The 21,450-nt window shown below is 43.3% G+C and overlaps 1 protein-coding gene across 1 annotated transcript in view; it reads left to right on the forward strand.

The window, feature by feature from the left end:
• CILK1 (ciliogenesis associated kinase 1) overlaps positions 1-21,450 on the forward strand; it is a 245,806-nt gene that overhangs the window by 44,227 nt on the left and 180,129 nt on the right. The window contains exons 6-8 of the mRNA XM_069235798.1: positions 5,115-5,247; positions 6,055-6,226; positions 6,357-6,524. Coding sequence (XP_069091899.1) covers positions 5,115-5,247; positions 6,055-6,226; positions 6,357-6,524 — 473 coding nt within the window. The remainder of the gene's footprint in view (positions 1-5,114; positions 5,248-6,054; positions 6,227-6,356; positions 6,525-21,450) is intronic.

Here is a 21,450-nt window from a genome sequence, read left to right on the forward strand (position 1 = left end):
AATATAGGGCTTATTACCTCCTTTTGTCGCCCACTCCAAGCACTATAAGTAATGGATGTTACTATTAGGCATTTTAATGGTACACAGTTTATTGATCTTGTAATGGCCAAAGGCTGAGTTTGACCTGCCAAGATTGTCTTGTGCACTCATGTGGCACAAATGCAGAAGCAAGGACTCAACTCGCCAAGCCACCTTGTTTGTTCTTTCATGGTTAACAGCTGCTATAATTTCTAATTAAGATACACCACCATTCATCAAATCTTTCATTCTTCTGTGCTTCCGCTATCACAGGATTGCCTGACATTTCATTATGGAACTGTGTTTTTTCATGTAATTCCAAATCATAGGAGATGCATCTAATGGAATTCCTGTTATTTCAGAACATGGAATTACCAAATTCTGTAACTTTTTTTCTTTTGCTTTCTGAAAGCCTTACATCCACCAAAAACTGCTCTTAATCCAGGAGTCATAATTTGCAAGATGGGCAAATGTGGTGAGACTTGTTGTTGAGTGAGTAAATTAAGTCAAAGAGTTATGCACTTGATGCTTGTAGTGATAAGATAATTTGCAGACAATAACTGCTTATTAACGTCAGGCTTAAAACACAACTCAGAATTATTGTTTTTTTAAGATCACAGATTATTCTTAATTTTGTGATTGAGAATTTTAAGCAGTGTTTTTTTTTACCTAAGCACATTTGGTAAACCTTGCATTTCTAAATCTGTGCAAGTAAGACTCATGGCCACTTTATTTCATGTCTTCAGTACTGTTGAAGATAATAAGCTTTACTGGTATTTTAACATGAAGGCTTTTAGCCTGACACTACTGGGGTTCAGGACTGAGCTTTTCAGCCCTTAAAGACTGTCTCTGTTTATACCTTTCCCTCCCATTTTCTTCTAATTCCATTATTCTTGAACTGTTTTAAAAAAAACGTTTTAATACTTATTACTGAATGTGCGCTATACACATAAAAATACATAATAAAAATGAACAGCATGTTCCATTGATATCTTATGGATTGGGCAAGGATGAGTAGTTGCTTATAGATATACTATTGCTCCTAACAAATCCAGAACAGTAATCCCCATACATGAACATCTGGGAAATGAAGATGGTTTGTAGGAAGAATTCACAGATCTATTTACTGCTGGGTGAATCGTAACACAAAGATCATGATCACAGGGATTGAGTCCACCATATTGCTTTCATTTTTAAAACCACTTGTAGGAAGTTGGCTCTTTATGCACTATTTCAAAGTAAGGAATAGTATGCACAGAGTCCAAGGGTTCCCCTTAGAGGTAAGATAGTGGCAAAAAGAGATAATACTAATGCTCTATTTTGTGGTAGTGTGGTCGAGCAGTAGGCTTATCAAAGGAGTAGTGTTAAGCATTTGTTGTACATACACACAGGCAATAAATGAGGAACACACACTCAGAGACAAATCCAGGCCAATAGGTTTTGTTATAGAAAAATATATTTTCTTAGTTTATTTCAAGAACCACAGGTTCAAATTCTACATGTAATATCTCATTTGAAAGGTATTGCAGGTAAGTACTTTAGGAACTTTGAATAATCCCAATAGCATATAAACTTTTTACATAAAACACATTTAGCTGTTTTAAAAGTGGACACAGTGCAATTTTCACAGTTCCTAGGGGAGGTAAAGTAATGTTAGTTCTTGCAGGTAAGTAAACCACCTACGGGGTTCAAATTGGGGTCTAAGGTAGCCCACCGTTGGGGGTTCAGAGCAACCCCAAAGTCACCACACCAGCAGCTCAGGGCCGGTCAGGTGCAGAGTTCAAAGTGGTGCCCAAAACACATAGGCTTCAATGGAGAGAAGGGGGTGCCCCGGTTCCAGTCTGCCAGCAGGTAAGTACCCGCGTCTTCGGAGGGCAGACCAGGGGGGTTTTGTAGGGCACCGGGGGGGACACAAGTCCACACCAAAAGTACACCCTCAGCAGCGCGGGGGCGGCCGGGTGCAGTGTGCAACCAAGCGTCGGGTTCGCAATGTAAATCAATGGGAGACCAAGGGGTCTCTTCAGCGGTGCAGGCAGGCAAGGGGGGGCTCCTCGGGGTAGCCACCACCTGGGCAAGGGAGAGGGCCTCCTGGGGGTCACTCCTGCACTGAAGTTCCGATCCTTCAGGTGCTGGGGGCTGCTGGTGCAGAGTCTTTTCCAGCCGTCGGGATTTTAGAGTCAGGCAGTCGCGGTCAGGGGGAGCCTCGGGATTCCCTCTGCAGGTGTCGCTGTGGGGGCTCAGGGGGGACAACTTTGGTTACTCACAGTCTCGGAGTCGCCGGAGGGTCCTCCCTGAGGTGTTGTTTCTCCACCAGTCGAGTCGGGGTCGCCGGGTGCAGTGTTGCAAGTCTCACGCTTCTTGCGGGGATTGCAGGGGTCTTTAAATCTGCTCCTCTGAAACAAAGTTGCAGTCTTTTTGGAACAGGGCCGCTGTCCTCGGGAGTTTCTTGTTCCTCTTGAAGCAGGGCAGTCCTCTGAGGATTCAGAGGTCGCTGGTCCTGGAGAAAGCGTCGCTGGAGCAGGTTTCTTTAGAAGGCAGGAGACAGGCCGGTAGGACTGGGGCCAAAGCAGTTGGTGTCTTCTTTCTTCTTCTGCAGGGATTTTCAGCTCAGCAGTTTTCTGCTTCGGTAAGTTGCAGGAATCTAAATTCTTAGGTTCAGGGGAGCCCTTAAATACTAAATTTAAGGGCGTGTTTAGGTCTGGGGGGTTAGTAGCCAATGGCTACTAGCCCTGAGGGTGGGTACACCCTCTTTGTGCCTCCTCCCAAGGGGAGGGGATCCCAATCCTATCCCTATTGGGGGAATCCTCCATCTGCAAGATGGAGGATTTCTAAAAGTTAGAGTCACTTCAGCTCAGGACACCTTAGGGGCTGTCCTGAACGGCCAGTGACTCCTCCTTGTTATTCTCATTATCTCCTCCGGCCTTGCCGCCAAAAGTGGGGCCGTGGCCGGAGGGGGCGGGCAACTCCACTAGCTGGAGTGCCCTGTGGTGCTGGAACAAAGGGGATAAGCCTTTGAGGCTCACCGCCAGGTGTTACAGCTCCTGCCTGGGGGAGGTGATAGCATCTCCACCCAGTGCAGGCTTTGTTACTGGCCTCAGAGTGACAAAGGCACTCTCCCCATGGGGCCAGCAACATGTCTCGAGTGTGGCAGGCTAGTAGAACCAGTCAGCCTACACGGCTAGTTGGATTAGGTTTCAGGGGGCACCTCTAAGGTGCCCTCTGGGGTGTATTTTACAATAAAATGTACACTGGCATCAGTGTGCATTTATTGTGCTGAGAAGTTTGATACCAAACTTCCCAGTTTTCAGTGTAGCCATTATGGTGCTGTGGAGTTCGTGTTTGACAGACTCCCAGACCATATACTCTTATGGCTACCCTGCACTTACAATGTCTAAGGTTTGGCTTAGACGCTGTAGGGGCACAGTGCTCATGCACTGGTGCCCTCATCTGATGGTATAGTGCACCCTGCCTTAGGGCTGTAAGGCCTACTAGAGGGGTGACTTATCTATACTGCATAGGCAGTGTGAGGTTGGCATGGCACCCTGAGGGGAGTGCCATGTCGACTTACTCGTTTTGTCCTCACCAGCACACACAAGCTGGCAAGCAGTGTGTCTGTGCTGAGTGAGGGGTCCCCAGGGTGGCATAAGATATGCTGCAGCCCTTAGAGACCTTGCCTGGCATCAGGGCCCTTGGTACCAGGGGTACCAGTTACAAGGGACTTACCTGGATGCCAAGGTGTGCCAATTGTGGAATCAAAAGTACAGGTTAGGGAAAGAACACTGGTGCTGGGGCCTGGTTAGCAGGCCTCAGCACACTTTCAATTCAAAACATAGCATCAGCAAAGGCAAAAAGTCAGGGGGTAACTATGCCAAGGAGGCATTTCCTTACACCACTTAAATGCTTTAGGATTAACACAGCCACTTTACACCACCACAACACACAGGTCAGAGTCTAGGTGTGATGTTAACTAACAGTATTTATATTTCAGAACTAATAGTTAAGCCTTTTGGTGGAGTGCTACATCTGTGCTCACCAACCAGACTAACTGCTAGGCATGCACTCCAAGAAGAACTGCTGTGAAAAAATCATTACATTCAGCTTCAGAAACTTGCATGATCATTGAAACTTAGCGTATCTACATTCAGCAATTACATATTCATTGTAGATATCTTAAAACCCACATTTGACTTTTCTACTTGGTACCTTAATAAGCTTGGACCTAATTAATATTTTTAAAAATGAACAGTTTTTTTTTCTTTCAAATACTGTTTCACCGCTAGACAGTCTGAATCAATTTAGCTACTAACCACTGCATGCAGGCTTAGTTGCAAATGCAGTTGGTATTACCCAGGGATGCTCCAGGGGATGTGTCCATTTCCCTCATCATATGATGTAGAATTGCTCGTATGCACATTTTTAAAAAGAAAATAGACTGTGGGAATGCCTTGCAAAAATAACTGCTGTTCATGTTTGGGATGAAAATGTAGCTCTTGCTAAATGTGGATGCTGGTGTGTTGCAGTGAGATAATCCCTTTAATTGGAGAAAACCCTGTTCCTTACAAAATAAATTATGTTATATGATGACTTAGTTGAAACGAAATGTAAGTGAATTTACTTCAGTTTTAAACTTCACACTTTAGTTTGTTTGCATTTCTTAAAAGCTTATAGTATTAAAAAATTGGATTTTAATAATGGCATAAATGTTGTGCTGTATTTTATATGGCTGTAGCATATTACATATTTTAAGTATTTAAAGGAGTTAATGCTTTGTAATGAATAAGACATGCTACCGCCTACCTCAAATATTTTCACTTTACCCTTACTATCCGTTAAAACTTGAGCAAATCGTTGCTTAGGGTAGGGAATGTCATAAGCATTGCAGTCTGCCTTTGCCCAAGAATACAAAAATGCCACGGGCTCCAAGCAGGCTCAGATGGCCTTTCTTATTCTCTTGTGTTTGACACATGCCTCTTGCTGTATATTGAACAGTTCCACTGTAGTAAGTTCAGGCAATGTAACCTTAAGGGGCTTTGTGAGTATGATCTACATTAAAGTGTCTGTATCTTTCTCCAAAATATTATTTAATTTATTTCTAGGATTCTTTCACAGAGATTTGAAACCTGAAAACCTTCTTTGTATGGGACCTGAGCTTGTCAAAATAGCAGACTTTGGACTTGCTCGTGAAACAAGATCTAGACCTCCTTACACGGATTATGTGTCTACAAGATGGTAAACCCTGCCACAAATATGCTTTGTCCTTTTGAACATAACATATATTGCAGAACTTTTTTTTTAACGTTAAGCACTTTCAACTTGCATTGAGGTTATTCATGGTGGAGGGTGGAAAATTACTTTCATTGTACCCGTATCCTAAGAAATGTAGCAGCTCTCGCTTCTGTTTTTTAAATATTTTGGACAGTGCTTATCCTGACAGTAAATACTAACTACTTTTCCATCAGTGGCACCAAAGTACGAGTCACACTAATTCGACAGCACAAGTGACCCAAGGACCATTGTCTCTGTGTCATAAATTGGTTAGCTACAAAGCATATTATTGCAGTTCAATTTCTTAAAGTGATTAGTGGTTAACTTGTCACTCGCTGTATTGTTAGATTTTTCCATTTTGGTACCTGGGAGAGAATACAGCTTTATAATTTTCAAACTTTGGCCAATTCAGAGCTCTGGAGATAATACTGTTAATAAAATGCAATGAATTCCTACCCGGTAATTGGTATGACAATAGCCCGAATTCTGGCAACCCACAGATGGGCATGCTTTACCATTCTCTTGCTTTCTTTTGTTCCTTTCATGCTGTAGACAAACCTCATTAGTGAATGTGTCAAAGTAAAGCTGTTACCTGGCCCATCTGTATTTCTGAAAAATAACATCTAAAGCAGCTACTTTTGCAGAGATTGTGGAATTACACAACTATGATGAGATAGTTATCTGTCCAAAATCTGAAAGTTGTACTCTGCCAACGTACAATGTTGTTACTACTTTTTATAGTTGTTTCCATGTACTTCTGTTTGATTGCAGGTACAGAGCTCCTGAAGTACTTCTGCGGTCCACCAACTATAATTCTCCAATTGATATCTGGGCTGTTGGGTGCATAATGGCAGAAGTTTACACACTAAGGCCTCTATTCCCGGGCTCTAGTGAGATTGATACAATATTCAAAATTTGCCAAGTACTGGGAACGCCAAAAAAGGTGACTATGATGAAACCTCATGTTGGATTATTCAAAATATGTTGTTTTGATTTTAAGCTTTATGTAGAATTTAATGAAAATGCATTTGGAAGGCATTGGGATGATCAGAAATGTGGTCCACTTATTACAGAATGACTGGACAGAGGGATACCTGCTCGCAGGTGCCATGAACTTCCGCTGGCCTCAGTGTGTTCCGAGCAACCTGAAGACTCTAATTCCTAATGCAAGCAGCGAGGCAGTACAACTCCTGCGTGACATGCTCCAGTGGGACCCAAGAAAGAGGCCAACAGCTAGTCAGGTTTGCATTCTTTAATTCCTTCATCCTGCACTATGGTGGTGATGGTACTGCATATAACTTGATGCAAGCATGTTACTCTTGAAAGACTCTAGGCCTGATTTGATGCCTAAGATATCACTGATAAGTTCAGGAACTGTAATGAGATTAAATCTTAGTGGTAATATGATGTTTTTAAGACTTTCCCTCCTAATTATGCAAAGGTTTCTGTTAGTGAGATATTTTGTACGATTTTTTCAAGATTACTTGAGCAGTTGTCTGGAATTTGCCCACACAAATATGTTCTGGTTGACCGTGCTGAAGAACAAATTTTTCTTACTGAGCTATACCTTTATTCTGAACTCTTTCTAAACTCACATGGAAGCACTAGCTTTGTAACGTGCACTTCAATCTTGAACTGCCTTTGCCAACTTCAAGTATGTTATTTCTTCACTTGACAATGATCAGCCTCAGCTATATGTTTCTCTGCTCAGCTTGGGATAATCATAAGGTTTATAAGACTTGCAGGGAATTTCACCTCACTTCTGCACGGGGGGTACGGCAGTTACTCTCTGTGGTGTGAGCCCAAGGTCACAAGCTGTTCATGACCATCTTTTCTTTTTCCCCACTCTCTTCTCGGGTGGGTTGAACAGAAATAAGAGCTAGTGAAACTTATGTCTTCTGTTGACCTTCAGCAGGTTCTTCTTTATTATCCCCAGACTCCTGCTCCCTCAAGGCTTTCACGCCTCAAATTAAGTCTGTTTTATGCAAAAATAAATAATGAAAAATACAATTGTGAGTAGAAGATGGGTCATTCTGCTTAAAAGTGATAAATGTATGCTAAGTGGAAAAGTAAATTCTCCAGTATTGCACCTTTCAAAGATTTGCATGCTTGAATCATTCCTCATAGCCAAAGTGGTACAATTAGAAAGCAGTACTGTATTATACATAGCTTGTGGGCGGGGGAGCTAAAACATTAACTTTGGCATCCTATTTACATCATTTAAAAAAAAACATACTTCAACCAGACTGCAGCATCCGGACCACCACTCACCTCAGAGGGTACCATACTTCAGATTTTCTACCACATGACATATGAAGGAAGGCTCCTGAGCTCTGGTCAGTTTCTTAAAGAAAAAGAAAGTTCAACTATGGTCACTTCATTACCAAATTGGACTGTTCTAAAGCAATTCCTGCCATCATTTGATCAAAACTCTGACTGACCATCATGTCCAACATATGCAAAAAGGTCTGGTCAAGCCTGGTCTTAAATTTGGGACGAGAATACTGCATTTAGAAGATCAACATAAGGGTTGGTCAGGGAGGGTAGACTGTTCATATGGCTTCAAAAAATAAAGCCCAAAGAAACCCTGGCTTCTGTAGATGAGAGCGAGAGAACCTTAGAATTGCGCAAAAAGACTCATAGGAGAGTGTTCAGATGGGTATTTGTTAAAACATCGTGCTGAAAAGAAAGCTCCTAAGCAGATATTAAAGAAATCTGATGAGACCTTCCAGAGACCATCGTCTCAGCTTTCTCATCATCGAAGCCAAAAAGGACGCTGTACCTTCGGAACACAGGCCAAGATCAGAGCCTCCAACTCCATTAAAAAAATATCTCACATATCTACTAAAACATCAATGGTACTATTGTTGATGACTGATAACCATCTGAAGAAAATCTTGCTGATAAAATCTGAGTCACTGCCATCAACAAGGGTAAGAACAGTGAAATTTTGGACGTTAGCCATCTCGACACCAACGGCCATTCTGCCGATGATTCTGTCCATATTACAAATAAGGTTGTGACAATGAAGAAACCGTTGACCAATCTTTTGATGAGGCCCAAAAATCAAATCAATCACTGAAAAAGGCATGTTTTGCCATTAATATCTGAATATACATCACCAGGAGGCAAGGAATCGCCTCAGCCACCAAGCCATTTTCTGGACTTTCAAGATTTCGATGATAAAGTGCCCTTTGGCCCTGCCTATAGTTCAACAGATCTTCATTATCAAGAGGAAGATGAGGAATATATGGAAGGCGAATACTCATTTTTGGCTCGGACTGGCTCTCAATAAACAAGTCACAAAGTAAGAGCTATTCAGTACTTTGAGAACCAAGTTTCACTAGCTTTGGTTAAAGATTTAAGGTTTGTTAGTGGATTAATGCAAAAACTTTCCAGCTCCCTCAAAACCAAAATAATCACAGAAGCCATTTTTACCACCACGTTTTCCACTTGCACACACTATTTCCTTCTTGTACTCCACAATCTGATAAAGGCTTGTAGCATCAGATTCTTTACCTTTGAATTCTCCCCAAGCGTCAGACTTGATCTGGAAGATTTTTCGTGAGTACCCCTGCGCGCCGGTAGGTAGCGTTGGTTGGATCCACATGGTGGCGTCTGCACCTGAAGTGGTTGTCTTTCCTCTCCAGCCAGCGCAGATCCGGAAAAGAGCTAAGCCTCTTGTCACTTTTTGACAGGATTTCTTTTCAACATTTTCTCAACCTTTTTAAAAGTTTTTTTCCTCCTGGTGTGTGGAGGAAATGTCATTGAGGAAGAGTGGTTTTAAACCCTGTGGCGCCTCTCACCGTGCCATGTTGATGACAGAACCACACCTCTTGTGTCTGGAGTGTGACCACGGCTCCAAGTTGTGCTCCAACTGCTATACCATTGTGCCTGGAGGCTTTGAGGCAGTGGCGCCTAAAGCTGCTAGCAGCTCGGCAGGTGACTCCACGTCACATGACTCCTTGGAGGTCGCGACACTTTGGTAAGAGGCACAAAAAACACAAGAAGTCGAAGCCAATCCAACATGGAGCCACATTGACCGTCACTTATTCTAGCACCAACAGGATCCTTGTGTCCTGGGCTGGTGCCTCAGCCTTATTCTGAAGAGCTAGACTTCGGGAAGAATGGCAGGGTTTCACTGGACTTTTTAGAATATCAGTCAGAAGAATAGGAAATGGACAGCTTTGAAGAACTGGGTGATGCCATCAGTCTGGACACATCTCCAGATACCAGCATTCTTTCTCCCCCTACTGTAGCTGAGGAGGAGAGGAGCAACCAATGCTGTGGTAATAAAAAGGGCAGCTGATTCTTGGACCTTGAGTTGCCCTCAGTGGCGGTCAAGACCAACATCTTGATGGAGGTGCTGCAACCTGGAGCTTCCTCCTCTGAACCCCTGCTCTCTTTCAGCAAAGCCCTCAATGGCATCCTTCTGGGAACCAGGTCCAAACCCAGCACAGGGGCGCCTGTGAATAGGACGATTGCCCACCGCCACCCCACCCCAGGGTTGCCAAGCTTCCTAACCCAACGTCCTATGCTGAGAGCTTGAGGGTCCAAGCTTCCACCCTCCATTGTGCGATTCCTGCTGCATCCCCGAACATGGAATGCAAGAGGCTGGATAGCTTTGGTAAGAAACATTTTTCTTCCACCAGCCTTGAATTGTGGTCAGTGAACATCACATACTTATTGAACCCCTATTTCCACACACTGTGGGACACTGTTGCGTAAGTGTTGCAACAGTTCCCTTAGGATGCTCAGGCCATTCTCTGCCTAGCAGTTAAAGATGGGAGAGACTCAGCTAAATTTACTATACGCTGTGGTTTGGACATGACCTACTCACTGGGCAGAGTGGTTTCCATGATGGTGACACTCGGACACCACACCTGTCTTAGAACGTCTGGCTTTGCAGGGGATGTCCAGATGTCTGTCATGATCATGCCCTTTGATGGCAAGCGTCTCTCAGGGATGGGGAATTCATATCGCCCGACGCCCGAGATGTTGATTTGTGTCAGGGGCAAGAAGATTTAATGTCTATTTTGTCCGACAGACAACTAGACATTAAATCAAAATAAACAAGGGCAAAGCTGAAACACTTGAAGGCTTGGCATGGGAAATGTGCAAATCGAAGATCCTTTCAATATTACCCCCCAGGCCCTTGCTCTCAATTTATTGTCATCCACTGCATGAGTTTGTTCTGGACTACGACTGATTTTAGCAAACTCTTGAAACAGCATTGAAAGAAACCCCTTATGCACATTCCTGCTGGGACTTATACAATATCAGACTCTAATGGTGTTACTTACAAATATTTTGCAGCGTACATAGGCTCAATAGGAGAGAGCTTGCACAAACTTGGTTGTACCTATGTGCTTTTGCTTCAAGATGCAGCGATTCTGGTCCATAAGTGGATGTGACTGTGGCATATTAAGATGACCTTCTCTTAACGACGTGCCAAAACTTACAAGCCAAGTGACTTAAAGATGAAACTGTCTCAATGCACATACTTTGAGATTCGTCTTCAGATTATTTTACTATAGAAAAACTCAGATTCACTAGTGTCTTTTTAGATCCTCTTTGTAAACAATGCAAATTCACAGATGCAAGGACTCGTAATCAATGGAGGAGCTAAATGGGGGCGTGGTCTGTTTTTTCACACTAACCTCTTGTCTTCATTTGAAACGTTTTTTTCTTTTAAATTGCTTCCCTAAAAAGAGCATTCGCTTGGAAAGTGCAATATCACCAGATTCTCTGCATGTGCCTACAGTCCAACACTTAAGGCATATATGCTCAGTTAATAAATTCTAAACTAAAGCCCACAAAAGCACTATTTGAACCTTAAACAAAAAAAAAAAAAAAAGTTACATGATCTGGGCCTTAACAGGGCAGGATAACGTATTTACGATGCATTCCAGTGCTCTAGTGTCTGGCAGGAGCCTGAGTTAGTTTACAAAATAAATGAGAGGGAGACGAGTCAGTACAGAAAATACCTCCTTTGGAAACACATTTTGATCCCTTTACGGAGCTGATAATGTGTATATATGAGTGGAGGGCCATAAACATGCAGGAAACTGACTAAAACCAATAATGCTGAGTAGGGCCAACAGAGTTGAAGTATACTGTAAGAATGTTTTGACCTGTCACTTTAAAACTGTGATTTCTTCTACTCGGCTATGGTCTTGCAACTGTTTACACTGGTGTAAGCTGCCAGGGGTTCACTGCATTTGTCACTCTTTCTGTGAAAAACAGGCTGTACAGAACATGGTTTCTGGAAAACATTCTGGCATTTTTGCAACTCTGTCATCAAACATGCCCAAGCTCAACCTTCTGGGAAATGTGGACCCCCCCCGGTCCCTCACCCACCTAGTGCCACAAAGTAATTGTGAATGTGAGTACTATCTTTAGTTATCTCAACTAGCTGCAGCTTTCTAGAAGGGCATGTGCACAAGTATGTACTTGCTGACAGTTGCATTTGTACTCAGTTCTGTATTTGTCCAAATTGCCCTGGTACAGAGCTGGTGTCGTTATGACAATAGTAGGCATCCGCTTACGGTGACATCAGTTATGCCTAGAATTATAAGGCGTGCCCCCATTAGCCCATCATTGCAAACAGATAACACTCCCCATGCTCCATTTGGTCTGCCGTTATCCCACAATATGCTGTACCTACACAGTTTCAAGTTATTTCTTTAGTCCTACGCTATGGTGTGTGTGTGTACACTCCAATGCTGTCAGTGTTGTACAGCACCAAGGCTTATTCACTGTGCCATTTCCTCACAACAGCACTGAAGTTGGCACAGAGGGGATTAGGGCTCTGTCTGCTTGGGTCAGGCTCAGATTCCTGTCAAGAGCGGCGTTGGCCGAATATATTCCAAATTAAAGGAATTAAGTTATGAGAGTTAAAAATGCAGCCCTTTCAAAATTCAAAGATGCCAAGCACAGAAACTTCAATTATGTTGATTAATACCATCTATTCTGTGCTTGGTGGGCTTGTGAATTTTAGAACATCTGTGCTTGGTGGGCTTGTGAATTTTAGAACATCACACATAAACAGAGAGCCTTAAACAGCACAAGAGACTAGGGCAGTGGTTCCCAACCTTTTGACTCCTGAGGACCCCCAATGAATCATTACTGGAAGCCAGGAACCCCCTGCAATTTGTACGATTTAATTTTCAAACATTAAAACAGTAATTCGCAAAAAATATAACAAGTACACACCAAACAAATACTCAAATTACTAAAGACAAAATTATTTTATATTGAAAAAATATGCAAAAATCGAAACATTTTATTGGGAAGGTTGGCGCTGCATCTCGGCAACTACCTTTTCAATGTTTGGTTTTATTTAGGAAAGGTGAATCCTCAGGTCAGATTTTACATTTCCGGAGCGATTTCTGTTTTTATTTTTTAGGTATGCAAGATCTGAGAAAGCTTTCTCACATAAATAATTGAAGGGGAAAGGAAGTAAACCACGAGGGCCTCTCATCTCTCCCTAGCCTCTCTGTCACATGTACTTCATTTGTTTAATAGCACCTCTCATACCACTGTAGGGTGTCAGGGCACTTTACAGGGGACTACAAGGTGTAGAATTCACATGTCATCCACACTGGTAGGCATATTCTAAGAGTGCTTGGTCCGGGGAAGCACAAACTTAGGATTCAGAACACAGCACAGTGATTAGCGATAACGTTAGCACAGTGCTTAATTTGTACATAAAAACGTGCCGGTGCCCAAAGCCCTCCTCTTAAACACGTGGCTGCTGCAATTAAATGTGTGTACACAGAATACTGAGGCAGCATAATCCTGAAGCCATCTCGGGACTCTTCAATCCATACAAAGCCACTCCCTGCCACTTAAGCTCACTCTAGCAGCTTTCCACATTCTCCCTGTGTGACGCTGTTTCGTTTTTCCCTTCCTCTGTCTTTCCCATATGTGTCTTTTGCTCGCAGCAAATGCTTGAGGCAGAAGAATAAGCCCCGGCCCTCAAAAATAAGTGCTGGTGCTCAGCACCGGAAACAACAAGCACAAATTAAGCACTGCGTTAGCAATAAGAATGTATTTCTACACAAGCAAACCTTTTTTAGCAGCATAAGGAAAATGAAAGACTAGAAAAAAACAACTTTCTAATTTGTGCCATGCAGTTTGCATGCAGCTCTTTAATGGTAGTTCACAGCTCACGGTGCTAGATTATGATTCTGAACTGCATAGTAACAAAAGAATCTCTGTGACAAAAGCAGTAACCCACTGTGCCATGCACATAAAATACTGTTCTTTGCAAGATACACATTCTTTGCAGCAGGCATATCAACCATCTGCCCTACCTTTGAGTCAAAACTGCCACTGCACAAAACTCCCATCTCTCTCCAGCAGATACATTAATCACTTCAGTTAGCTTGGTGCTTTTATTTTTGCAGTACCAGGAGCTTTGCAGTGTGTTTAAAACTGCTCAACAAAGGAAGTAATAAATATGAAAACATGCACGCACGTGTTTGTCAGAGGCCCCAGCTGGAGAAGTGCCTTCCTCCCAGCCCAGGCCTGCAGACCACAGGTTGGGAACCACTGGACTAGGGGTCTCCAACATGGGCCAAGGAGGACCAAACCATGCTAGATTTTTAGGGTTATCACACAAAATGAACAGATATTTAATTAATCTCATTGGGAGAGTCAATGGTAATTCTGAAAGCCTGGCCATGGATTCTGACCTGCCCTTATGGATCTTTGCTGGACATCTCTGCCTCATAATACAAAACGTTCTTGAAACCCTTCCTCTTCTGCAACATACATTTGTATTTCTTATACATTTGTTGAATGCCCATTCTCAGAATAGAAAATGCATTCAAGACGTGCTCCAAGGGATGGAGAGGGTCCAAAGCACTAACTTCCTGTATGAGTGCCTAATTTATTTAAACGAATAATACAAAGGGACTTTGCCGGAGGACATGGACCCTAGTCCTCCTAAAGTACAAGTGTATAAACTTAGATTGCGGGAAAGTCCCTCTAAAGCAGAGTCTTTACTAAAAAAGTCCAAGTACTTGAAATTAGATGAAAAATATAGTGAACACGATTACTTCATGGTTGATCCAAGGGTTCCTTATTTATTTTTGGTAGGTAGAACAAATAGTTTCCAACGTAGATAACATCAGTAATGAATCCTGAACAACGACACAGAAGAATCAGCCAACACGTGTTTCGCCCCAAAGGCGCGTAAGCCAGGGCTTTCTCAAGGCTGAAAGAAAGGGAAACAAGGTCCCACTAAGAATAATACTAATAATAATAAAGAAGGTCTAGTAGTAAGACAACACCAAGGAGTGAAAAGGTGCCTAAGTGCGTGCTAGTAATTAATATTCTCAAGCGCAGGTGATCCCAGGGGAGATAAGCAGAAAATCCAAAGCACAAATTGCTAATTAATAATTGACAACAAGTGAATATAAATATATGAGTCATAGTGAGCTAATAGGCTCTAGGTAGGACATAAACAAGAAATGTAACCACCAAGAATATGTGCATGAGGAGATAAGGGTGTTGTAGAGGTGTTAGAACAGAGGACTCCAATATAGTGCCTAAAAATTAGGAAAAGAAAATGAGTGCCTACCAAATGAGAAAAGGTGAACAAAACATTGTAGATTCATAAATGGAAATGAGTGTGGAACTTTACAAGGAGAGTGAACATTAAAAGACAGACATACCATTCAGGTAAAGTGAAGCAATACAAAACAATTTGTTATGTATAATCATGCGGTCTGTTCTTAATCTGCAAAAAATACATACAACAAATGTATACTATTTGGTATACATGAAAAAAACAGACAAAACCCTGACTAAACAATGATATAGCGTTCCAAATCTTCTAATAGTAAACCCATATAGTTGTATTATAAAAATGCTAAATTAAGGCAGAACAGAAGGACATAAACTTTGAGGAAATATCATAAACCTTAAAGACAAGAGGGGAATATGTAGTTCGATTTCCTTTAATGCCGCGTTAAGGCAGGGAACTAATACAAAATACAACGGGGAAATATTAGCTATAAAAGTTTTTGAAAAGGGCATGACACCTAAAAAAGGATGTTATGTAATTTGAGAGAAAGAAGCAAGGCTATGGGTTGTTGAAATTACTTAGAGCCTTGTTAGAGCGGAGGCTACTACAAGGTACGGCAAATTATATAATGTAAAACGAACCAATAGTTAAAGACACTAAGACCTTTAAAGAAAAGATGGTAGAAAACGGTGGTGCAGAAAAAACAACCACCGGGTTCACCTAAGAAGAGCAACAGCGTGCCTGGAAACGCGTCCGTCTCCATATGAAAAGCCGGGACGGACACGAAGACGTCGGCAGCGTGTTTAAATGCTGAGCCGCAGGTTGAAGGAAGCTCAAGGTCCTACCTCGATGAAGATAGCGGGGTGCAGAAAGAGGAAAAAGGACTATGATGGACATTGAGGGGTGGCACCATTTTGGAACCAGGCAAAGACAGCGCTAACCTATTAGAGTACCAAAATGAAATAAATATAGAAAAATATGAATGACAAAGCCAGAATCAGATGGAGAAAGGTGATAAAGTACAAATAAAAATAAAAAAGTAAAAAAGTTAAAAGTAATAAAGATAAGAACAAAATATTGTTGGGGGACATAAGGAAGAAAGAGAAAATAGAGAAAAATAAGGGTAAACATAAAGAGAGAAACTATAAGAACACAGGCTGGCTATTACAGTGGTGTTTTTAATAAGGAAATATGGCTGCTGTTAAGTGGTGCTAGTAAGTGAAAATGAAGCGATCTGTGATTAGATAGGTTCTTCTCAATCACATAGGCTTCACTTAGTTGCCTAATGTATAAATTACTTTGCCCATGTTGCCAAGCAGATCAAGGGCCCCAGCCTGTCAGTAAGTTATGTGATTGTTTTCTATTCGCACAGTCATCTCTGAGTACTTTGGTATAAAACAGCATCAAGAACTGACCAGAGCAGATTAACACATTTGGAATACGCAGGAGAGATGTTCCCTGCAGCACTGCATGAACAACACTTTCCCCCACCCCGCACCTCCCCCAAACTGGCAAGGAATCACCTATCAGCCAGCTGAGTACTGGCTCCAAAACCTTTGGCGCAGCCTGGTCCATCCTGCATTAACCGTATTGAGTTACTGCATCACTCCACTAATAGCACAGAGAGACTGTGACTGCCACTTCCTCTATTTCTTATATCTTCATCCACATTTGGTAGCCCTGCCCTCCCTTGGAATAGCAATTTGTGCAGCTCTGTCAGGCCATCCCCTAATCCAGACAGCAACCTCTACTGTTCGGGGAAGTGCTTAGGAAGTTAGTTTGCTTGAGGGGTAGACCTTATGCAGGTAAGTGCTACTCAACTATGCATAGTGTGTGTCTGCAAGCATGTGAGTCTCTGAAGAGTGTACAAGCATGTTTATATGGAGGAAATATCTCTGTCCTTGGATTTACTCTCTCTGTGGCAATTAACAGGGGACATGTTGTCTGTCTACAGGTGTCTCTCTTCAGGATATATATATAAATGGATGTCTGTGCAAGGCAAGTATGTCTGCAGTGGGTGGGTGTCTACACAGAGGTTGTGTGCCTGTAGAAGAGTTTGTCTCAGTCTACCCTAGAGGAGGAGTTGTGCTTGTCAATAGGAAGTGCATGGGTCTTTATATACTGGGTGTGTTTATGCCTGCACAGAGGGATGTCTCTCACTAGGGGTGTGTGTCTGCATGGGGTTGTGTGGCTGTGCAGTAAGTGATCAAGCAGTCTGTAGTGCAGTTAAGTGTATGTGCAATTGGGGTAGTTTGAGTGTGTAGTGGTTGTGTTTTTCTGTCCCGGGAGTGTGTGTCATTGCAGTTGGGTTGTGTGTATGTGCAGTGAATAAGGCAAGTAAGTGACAGTGAGTAAGTCAGTAAGGCAAGACGAAAGGGTAGGAACCAACTAGGATGGAATAGGGCCTGCTGCCTCATGACAGACAGCACATCCCCAACTGAACAGAATTTCTGATTCATTTCTTTGTTGCTGCAACAATGATATTGACTTCAGAATATCGTGCTAGCAGAATATTATATATAAACCATTGAGGTCTGAAGTATTGAGAAGGTAAATGGTAAGTAAAGGTTTAGTATTCTTAACTCCAGAATTTTGGCAACATGATGTTTTTGTAGTTGATATTTACACATACAACCAACATGGATGGATGTTCAAGTATGCTTCATCTTGCTTTTTGGACCACTGTCCAAACTACCGTACCTAAAGTCAGCTATTCAAGGTATTTTATTATTGTGTTTCAGTAATTAAGAAGACTAACACTTTTCTTAGTCAAGTTTTACTTTAACATTTTTGCAAATCATTGACACTGCTGGTCAGTTTTAGTAATGTGTCTGTATTAGCCCACATAATTAATTTGGGAATAGGTGGGACAAGTTGATTGTCTTACAGGACATGTAGATTTCTGTTGCATTTTGTTCCATGGACAAGTAGATTATTTAAAAATTTCCACACCCCTGGTCTCTGCTGAGGCAGAATCAGCATTGGTGCGCATTAAGGACTTGTGGGCTGCAGCCAAGTCCTTGACCTTCTCAGCTGCCCTGCGTCATCCCCAGTCTGCCTTTCACTCTTTTCTGGCTATGGAATGGTGCTTTCAACCGTGCCAACCCTATCCCCGCCACAGGCCCACGCAATCTTCCCAGCCTCTGTGTGGATGAGGACGTGGTTTTTCTCGATCCCAGGGGTCGAGTAGCCAGCGGTCTGCTCCAACTAACTCTCCTCCTCACCCCTCTTATCCCAAGCAGCTGTGGCCTCCAAACCGGCCTAATCTTGTCTTTTTAGATTGTGTGTATCCAGTTTGGGCAGGATCTGCCATCATCTCCACCACTGGCACGCCATAACATCGGACAGATGGGTTCTACAGATTGTTCAGAGGGGCTACTCCCTCCCCTTAACCCCTCCCTCCATACCTCCATCTTATGACTGGCTGATGTAGAATCATTTGTCCTTGCTCCGTGAGGAAGTCGGGGCTCTTTTGGCCAAGGAAGCCATAGAGCGCATTCTAGTGACAGAAGTAAGCTCCAGTTGAAGCTTCCTCTACCTTCTGGTCTCCAAAAAGGACAAGGGTCTTTGCCCTATCCTAGATCTCCAAACCCTTAACTTCTTCCACAGAAAGGAGAATTTCAAGATACTTACATTGGCTCAGGTCTTGTCTGCCCTGCACCCAGAAGACTGGATGTTAGCTTTGGACTTACAGTACACCTATTTTCACATCCTGTCGTGCCTGCCCACAGATGTTACTTGTGGTTCGTGGTAGCACTTTCAGTTTACCATGCTTCCCTTCGGCCTTACCAGCGCCCTCAGGTGTTCGTTAAGGTGATGGAGGTGGTCGCTGCTCACCTGCGCAGACCAGAAGTGTCAGTCTTCCCCTATATTGACAGCTGGCTGATAAACGTGGGCTCACCCCAGGCTGTCACCTCCCACCTCCAGACTACGGCAGACCACTTTCATTCGCTGGGGTTCACTATAAAGTGCCAGAGTCACACCGTAATCCCTCTCAGATGCTCCCTTTTATCTGAGCTTTTCTGTACACAGTGCAGTTTCTGGCTTATCCTCCCGAGCGGCAAGCCCACAATAGTCACTCTGATACCAATTTTTCAGCCTCCATCCTGGGTTTCGGTGAGACTGATTCTGAGGCTGCTGGGCCTCATGGCCTTCTGCATCCTGCTGGTGACGCATGCCAGATGGCATATGTGGGCTCTGCAGTGGGACCTGTAGTTCCAGTGGGCACAGCATCAGGGTAATCTCTCCGACATGGTCCAGATCTCAGAGGAAGCTGTAAAAGGTCTGCAGTGGTGGCTAACAAACCACGATTGGTTTAGAGCAGACCCCTTCCCCAACCAGATCTGATAGTAGTGATAAATGTGTCACTCATTGGACGGGGGGCAGCCACCTGGGAGAGGTGGAGTTTAGAGGACGCTGGTCTCCAGCGGAATCTGGACTTCACATAAACGTACTGGAGGCCATTCGACCCGACTGTCATTGATAGCCTTTCTACCCTCCATCAAGAGAAGGCTGGTGCAGATGTTAACAGACAACACCACCACCATGTATTACTACAACAAACAGGGTTGGGGTGGGGTCGTGGACTCTGTCAAGAGGCTCTGCGTCTCTAGACATGGCTCGAACACCAGGGCACATCTCTAGTGGTTCAACATCTGGCAGATTCCCTGAATGACAAAGCGGACAAACTCAGCCCTCGATGCCTAGCGAATCACAAATAGCATCTCCACCCAAAGGTGGCGCAAGGTCTCTTACAGCAGTGAGGGGAGCATTTGTTAGATCTGTTCACCTCTGCAGAGAACGTGCAATGTCAGCAGTTAAGTACGCTGGAGTTTCAAAGGCGGCTCTCTCTCTGAGACGCTTTTCGTCTTGAGTGGAGCTCAGGCCTCCTGTCTGCCTTTCCACCCATACCACTCCTGTGCATAGTTTTCAAGAAGAACAGGAACGACCAGGCCCAATTCATCCTTGTGGATCTGGACTGTGCACGGAGAATCTGGTATCCTAAGCTGCTGAACATGACTGTCGATCCTCCAATCAGTCTGCCCCTTAGGGAGGATGTTTGGTTGCAGCAGCAGGGGAGGGTCCCCCACCTGAACTTGAAATCACTCCACCTTCATGCATGATAATTGAGCTGCAACAGTTGACAGCTTTCGACCTTCCGCCCGAGTCTGAAATATTTTTCTGGCAGCCAGGTGTCCCTTCACCAAATAAAATATGCCTGTCGGTGGAAGAGATTTGTATCTTGTTATATTTACTTTCTAGTCAATTGATCCACTTTCTGCTGCTCTTTCTGATATATTGATTTTTATCCATACCCTTGCCTAGCAGGGCACTGCTTTGGGCCACTCTGAAGGGTTATCTTTCTGCTATGTCTGCCTTCTTGCGGCTGCCTGACCAACCCTCTTAATTTAAGTCCTCTATGTTAAATGGATTTTTGAAGGGCCTTGTACATATGTTTCCCCCTTCTCATTTTATGATGCCTCGGTGAGACCTTAATTTGGTCCTCACATATTGTCCCCTCAGGCTGCTCACGATTATAACAGCCCTCCCCTTTCCAAGGCCTACATTGCCCTCAGCGGTCGATGACACCTATATGGATGGCGATCATGAGGAATGGGAAGTACCATGTGATCAAGACATAAGTACAGAGTGGCATGATTATTTGGCACCAGTTTCCCCATCAACAGACTTGCCACCTAAACTCAATTACGATTTTCATGCCTCTTAGAAAAGGCATTTAAAATATTTACTTTACCAATCCCAATTAAATACTCTGACTGTTTCTTGTATCATGTTAAAGAACCCTCTCATAAATCTCTGAAAGTCATTCCGATAGTGGACTTGCTTTGGAAAGAAGGCCAAAAGATTATGAAAAATCTGTCTACAGTTGTACCTTGTCTGGTTAAAAAATAAGGCTTTGAGTGATTCAATTGTCTGTCTAGTAGGCCATCCCAGGACTGTCTTTCTAGTCATGCAGGCTGCCCAAAGAAGATCACAGAATCCAACTATACCCTGTCCTTCTCCACCAGACAGGAAAGGAATGCATTTGGGCAACATTGGCTAGAGATTCTTTGTCATGGCAGCATCTACGATGAGGGCAGCCGATTCCTGGACAATCCTTTGTTATGACAGGCAGATGTGATTGGACTTTAGTACGTATGTAGACCATCTGCCAGAAGAACATTCTGCAATGGGGTTGTAGAGAAAGCTCCATCTGAGATGATTGACTGTGCCATGGTTATAGTGTCTACTGGGTTCAGACAGTTACCAGTTTCTGTGGATTACCATCGACCGAACTGGCTGAAGTCAGTATCTTTCAGAGCAGAGGCCCAAAGTAAGATCTTGACATGCCTCATGATGGAAAGGTGTTCTTGGCAAGCATGTGGATAATTCTCTATAAACGGTCAAGAATGACAGTGACACAGTAAGGTCACTCTGCATCCCCCAGCACAGACGCCAGCCATTTTGTGGGTGAGAGACCAGGGGCAGCCTACAGATGGAAACCGTATCAACACCCTCAACAAGCATACTGGCAGTGTTGGAGTCCGAATCAACAACTGTTACAGAACTATTACAGAATTGTACAGGTGTGACTACAGACTGTTGGGACCTTGTAACATACGATCGCACTT

Source organism: Pleurodeles waltl, chromosome 5 (assembly GCF_031143425.1).
Source record: "Pleurodeles waltl isolate 20211129_DDA chromosome 5, aPleWal1.hap1.20221129, whole genome shotgun sequence".
In the NCBI taxonomy this organism is placed as follows: domain Eukaryota; kingdom Metazoa; phylum Chordata; class Amphibia; order Caudata; family Salamandridae; genus Pleurodeles; species Pleurodeles waltl.